At 36.1% G+C, this 6263-nt stretch overlaps 1 protein-coding gene across 1 annotated transcript in view; it reads right to left on the reverse strand.

Annotated features, from left to right (window-relative positions):
* Nucleotides 1-1415: 1415 nt before the first annotated feature.
* Nucleotides 1416-6263, reverse strand: part of LOC110295816 (killer cell lectin-like receptor subfamily I member 2) — a 9844-nt gene continuing 4996 nt past the window's right edge. The window contains exons 4-6 of the mRNA XM_021164196.1: nucleotides 2681-2835; nucleotides 2005-2069; nucleotides 1416-1527 (exon numbers count right to left, since the gene is read on the reverse strand). Of these exons, the coding sequence (XP_021019855.1) occupies nucleotides 1416-1527; nucleotides 2005-2069; nucleotides 2681-2835 (332 nt within the window). The remainder of the gene's footprint in view (nucleotides 1528-2004; nucleotides 2070-2680; nucleotides 2836-6263) is intronic.

Genomic DNA, 6263 nt, shown 5'->3' on the forward strand with positions numbered 1-6263 from the left:
AGTATTGTGTTTTCCCATGATAGTTTTGGTTCCTTTCTTGGCTCTCTCATCTGTTCTCTCATCACCATGTCACCTTTCAAATGGCTGAAAGTGCAGTATTAGCTGCTTTCCAGAAAAGGAAATGCCTTACAATTGTGGCCAAACTGAGTTTCTGTTTCAAAAGTTGATTTACTTGGTATTTTTTATTGTAATAATCCATACAAGAAAGATACAAACCTTCCTTTAAAAAAGCTAAGTGGAAATATATGAATCCTTTATTAGCTGTTGACCAAGAGCAAGTTCATGTCTCAACATCTCGATGCTGAAACTCAAGGGCACAGTATTTTTAAAGGCAAAACCTACAAAGACCATAATTTATATCAAGGTTAGACAAGGATCAAAGTAACCTTGAAACAATAATTTTTAGTAGAACATTCTAATAATTTTAGACACAGCATGACAATTTTTGAGTCATACCTTCTCCAGTTATTTAGCTTACCTTAAATTGGTATAAATATTTGTTATTCTGGCTAGTACAGCTGGAACATGGGAATTTAATTGTGTTTCTAGGGTAGGTGGTGTAAGCAAGTACAAAATGGAGTCAGAAGAATATGGTATGAATATTGTATGGTGGTGGTCACTTCAATAGATCTGGGAGTACAGTTGTGAGTTTTTGTGTGTACCATGTTCATGTAGGAGCCCAGGAAGATGAGAAGAGGATGTCAGATCTATTGGAACTAGAGTTAGAGGCTGCTTTTTGAGATGGCAAATGGGTGCTGGGAATTGAACCCATAGCCTCTGCAGAGCCGAATGCACTCTATACCTCAAAGCCTTCACTGGGACTGAGCTCCAGACTCTAAGCTTCTTAACTATTTCAACCAAAGTTGCATTTGTTATTTATTGTTTTCCCACTAAACCAGTTCTTGCTATTTCAAGCAGAATCATCAATATGTCTTTTGAACAATCTCCAGATATATCTGCCCAGTAGGAATATCACACTGGGTGAGGCTGCATTTCTGGTCTACCACATAAAAGTAGAAAAGAACTAATTCCACCAAGTTGCTCTTTGACCTCCACATGCTCTGTAGAGTCCGTTTCTTATACATGAAAAGTACACAGATAAGTTTTAAAAATACCACTTAATTGATATGGGATTCTTTCATTACTTTAAGAGTGTTATAAAGTTACTCTACATAAATGGTATTGAATATTTAAGAGTGATGCTCTCTGGTAAGAATATTAATAAATCCAATACAATATGGAAGACAAAACTAATAATCAGCATCTTCTCAATTCAGTAAAAAAATCTTCAAAACTTAAAAACCATCATTGTTGGCCTTTTGACTAAGATTGAGAGTAAAATTTATAAACTCAACAAATTACAGAAATTTTGATTTTCATAATTAAATAAAATTATTCTAGTGAAATAGGTGTCATCATATATTAAATTCACAAGTGTATGATTTCTTAGATGAACAGTCACCAGGAATGTCTAGGTTTCCACGCAGATAATGGCAGCTATGATTCTTCTTTTCTGAATCATTCATTCTGTGTAAAAACAATTTAAAAAAAATCAGAAATCAAAAGGTAATAACTAGAGATCCCATATTTAATTTTAGTGTTAGAATTAGCTAAATCTAGCACAGGGCAAAGAGATGAAAATGTATTGATACAGGAAGAAAACAAAAAGTCATGAGTAGATGATAACTTTTAATTGTCAAACAGTACTGATAATATATAACACCACACACAAACTAATGCTACACTGTCTGCAAAAGTGAGACTGGGATTCAAATCACTAGGAAATGGTACAAGGCTTGAGCACTGGTTCTCTATCTCTTAGTGCCGAGAACCTTTAGTTCAGTTCCTCAGGATGTGGTGACCCCATAAAATTATTTTGTTGCTACTTCATCACTGTAAATTTGCTACTGTTGTGAACTATGATGTAAATATCTGATATGCAGAATATCGTCTATGGAACGCCTATGAAAATGTCATTCAGCACTTAATGGGGTCACAACCCACAGATGGAGAATCACTGCTTTTGAGTTACAAACTTCCTTAAATGATACATAATGTCTCCCGGGAATCTAGTAGAATAAAAACACAAATGTTCTATCGGTAAGATTCCTTAGGGCTAACATTTTCTCTGTTATGGCCCTCAGAGTACTCCTTCCATAACCGAGTGCTTTCCTTTCTTCTCAATGCTTCCTCTGTGCTGCATAGAGACAGAGCACACATGTTCCGCAATCCCTCTACCTTCAGCAAAGCCCATTTTATCCAAACATTTAAGACATAGTTTTTCCCCACAACCCAAGTTGGGCTGGAGTCTCACTATGTAATCCAAACTGGCCTCAAACTCATGGTGGTCCTCCTGTTTCATCCTCTCAAGTGCTAGGGCTACAGGGAGTAGTGACTGTGCTGGGTAAAATGTCTCTTCTTTACTGAAGAGCAGCTCTGGGTCCTACAGCATAGAATATGCCAGCTGGAGGTCATTTCCTGCTTTGGATTTCTTATAGCATCAAGTCTTGGAATGCTGGAGAGCCCTCACTATGTTCTCTCTAAGGATAATAGTAAATCCACATGAGCAGGTGTCACATGACCTCCAGAAGATTCAGTCTGTCAAATTCTGATCTTCTTGGCCTTTGTTCCCAGTGCCAACAGTTACAAAGAGACAGAAAGGCAGAAGTGTGTGACTTACCAGCTCTGCTTTGGAGTCTATGATCACAAGATGAGAATTCAGCTCCTCACAGGCAGACTGACTCTCTGCCCAGGTTTTTGAGTTTTCTCGAATAACACAATAGAAATTGTTTCCAAAAGCAATCCAGTCACTGGAACAAAAATCACAGGAGGAGTCTAGAAAATGAACATTTGTGAAATGAGTGCTCATCACTATAATGACTATTTATTAGCATGGTTACTAGGCTTTTGTGAAACTCATGACTCCTACATAGAGAGCAAAGTTTCACAAGTGCCTTTGCTGGTTCCCAGGTTGATGAAAGGTGCAAGGATTCTCAACCTGTCTCCTGCCAATGACCTATTCTCGAGTCTTAAGAATGTACAAAACAGCCAATCAGTGGTGGTTCACGCCTTTAATCCCAGCACTTGGAAGGCAGAGGCAGGCAGATTTCTGAGTTCGAGGCCAGCCTGGTCTACAAAGTGAGTTCCAGGACAGCCATGGTACAGAGAAACCCTGTCTCAAAAAACAAAACAAAACAAAACAAAACAAAACAAAACAAAACAAAACAAAACAAAACAAAACAAAACGGTATAAAACAACAATATAAACTAACCAGTACCCCCCAGAGCTTGTGTCTCTAGTTGAATAGGTTGCAGAGTTTGGCCTAGTAGGCCATTAATGGGAGGGGAGGCCCTTGATCTTGGGAAGATTATATGCCCCAGTACAGGGGAATGCCAGGGCCAGGAAGCAGGAGTGAGTGGGCTGGGAGCAGTGTTGGAGAGAGGGTATAGGGGACTTTTTGGATAGCATTTGAAGTATAAATGAAGAAAATATCTAATAAAATAAATAAAGAAATAAATTTATGTAAATTGGAAAAAATAAACAAAACTCAGAAAAGTAAAGTCTAAACAAATTAAAAACAAAAAAGAAGGTATAAAACTGATGAGTAATTTTTAAATAATCTTTATCTGACAGCAATTAATGATTCAAGTTTTTGTTTTAAATTTTACTCCATAAAATCAAAATAAATTAGTACTTGTGAGACACACATTTTTATATATTTGTCATAATATATACACATTTAAGCGACTAAATGTCATATAATTATATAAATATAAAAAATCAGGTACTGAAGTGATTCTAAATCTATAACTGGTTTTTGGTCAATAATGGCTCTGAGTACCCCAAATTAAAATGCTTAAGTACATTTCAAATGGCATTCTAACTATTCAATAAATGAACTGTGTGCTTTTTATTTCTATAACATATGTAATCATCCAAGATCAAGTTAGTTATCATTGTCCTCAGAAAAATGAGCATTTCCTTTCTGTCTCTTATTTCACATGATTATTTTGAAAACAGTAGGTATTTATTAAGTATAAATTATGTTTCTTAATTTGGTTAATTAATATTGAGTTAGCATTGGTACCACTGAAAAATATTTTACAGCTTATATATGTCTAGGAAAGTGTATAAAAATTGATAAAGCTAATGGTTTATAAGATAAAGATAGTATGTAAATAACACAGATTCCTCATTTTTACCTTCATGCCTGGTAGAAAAATATGTACATAATAGCTGATGTCTATGATGTACACACTAGCATTTCAGTAAGCATGTACCATATGCCCATTGTCTCATGTTTGTAAGTTTTAAAAATAACAACAAAGGAAACAAAGCTAGTTTATTGTTAACATGGCTGTAGCTCCCTCTGTCAAATGTGATGAGAAATATTGGCTTCTATTCATCTCTTAAGAGTTACTTAATAATAATGTATTCACTGAAATATAAATTGCATTATTTTTTACACAAAAGTATCTTGCAAAGGAGTTTTAATCCAGCAACATGACTGCTCTGGCTAGGGATCACATCCAAAGACCTTTTATGTCTATATGATCCAGCTGGAATGCAGACATGCACTGGGATACAATATGGTTTGGCTGAAAAACAGAGATACCCTTAATGCACATCTTTAATCCCAAAGAGTGTAGGTAAGGTGATTTTGTAGAGGAAGCAATCATGTTTGAAAGTGATGTCTAACTGAGGGGCAAGCAAAGTGGTGAATCACAGAAATATTTGACAGAATAAGTCAGAGTTAGGTTATACCCAGCTCTCATGAGAACAATATAGAAAAGGGAGGCAACTTAAGAGAGCAAGCAAGGAGAGGGATTCGGTTTTACCGGGACAATTTTACACAGGTTCCAATTGAAGGTAGAATGAGCCTAAGAATGAGAAGGAGCCAGAAGATTAGAACATATTTCCAAAGTTAATATAAGTTCAAGCAGTGCAATTAAGAGTGAAGCTAAGAAGAAAAGCCCCATTGTGACAGTCACCTTGGGGAGGAGTTTGACCTAAAACTGCTGGGTTTAACCAACTAGCCAGAGTTCAGAAGGAACTAGAAAGGGTTAGTTTATCCAGCAGTAAGTCTCTGAAATAACAATTACATCAGGCAAATAAAAGTTACTTTTGTGGTACATTTTTACCCATTGTTTTGCAGATAATAATCATGTTAAGAAAAGCAGACAGATGTACATTATTTTATAAGATATAGCCCATATATCTGAAATAACTCACAATGTATATTTTATATTGTTTTAAAGTTTTCAGTCATTTTACTAAGTGTGCATCAAATGTCTTGCCACATTTTTTTTCCTAATATGTTTCTATAAGTACATGAGGAGGTTGGGAGAGCCTACCCAGTCCACAATCTGCAAAGTTTTCATTTTTTTTTAATTGGATATTTTCTTTATTTACGTTTCACATCTTTATCCCTTTCCCAGTTCCCCCCTAGAAACCTCCTATCTCCTCCCCCTCTTCCCCTGCTTCTACGAGGGTGTTCCCCCCAAAAAACACACACTCCAGCCTCCCTGCTCTTCAATTCCCCTACACTGTGGCATCGAGCCTTCACAGGAGAAGAGGCTTCTGCTATTCCTAGTAGGAAGGATACTGAGGTGAAGAAACCTCTGATTTCCACTTGTCCAGTATTTAGGCATCATCATAAATATCAGAAACAGCTGGGCGGTGGTGGTGCACATCTTTAATCCCAGCATTTGGGAGGCAGAGTCAGGCTGATTTCTGAGTTCGAGGCCAGCCTTTTTCTACGAAGTGAGTTCCAGGACAGCCAGGGCTACACAGAGAAACCCTGTCTTGAAAAAAATATACATATATATCAGAAACAAAAGTCTTCAATTTCAAAAGATTCTTTCTCATGAATTCCAGGACAGCCAGGGCTATACAGAGAATCCCTGTCTCAACATATATATATATATATATATATATATATATATATATATATATATATGAAACAAAAAGTCTTCAAGTACAAAAGATCCTTTCTCACGATCCAGCTGGCAGAATCCAATTTAGATAATCAAACACTACTCTAGTGCATCATCTTATTTTTGTTCTTTTTTCTTTTAATTGCACTTTTAAGAGAACTTTTTCTTTTTCTTTTATTTTTAATAAATACAAACAAAATGAAACACAAGCTCTTAAACTTCATTATCATTTCTCTACTTGTATGTTTATGCATTTTTTCTTTTCTTTCTTTCTTTCCCTTCCTTCCTTCCTTCCTTCCTTCCTTCCTTCCTTCCTTCCTTCCTTC

This window comes from Mus caroli, chromosome 6 (genome assembly GCF_900094665.2).
Source record: "Mus caroli chromosome 6, CAROLI_EIJ_v1.1, whole genome shotgun sequence".
In the NCBI taxonomy this organism is placed as follows: domain Eukaryota; kingdom Metazoa; phylum Chordata; class Mammalia; order Rodentia; family Muridae; genus Mus; species Mus caroli.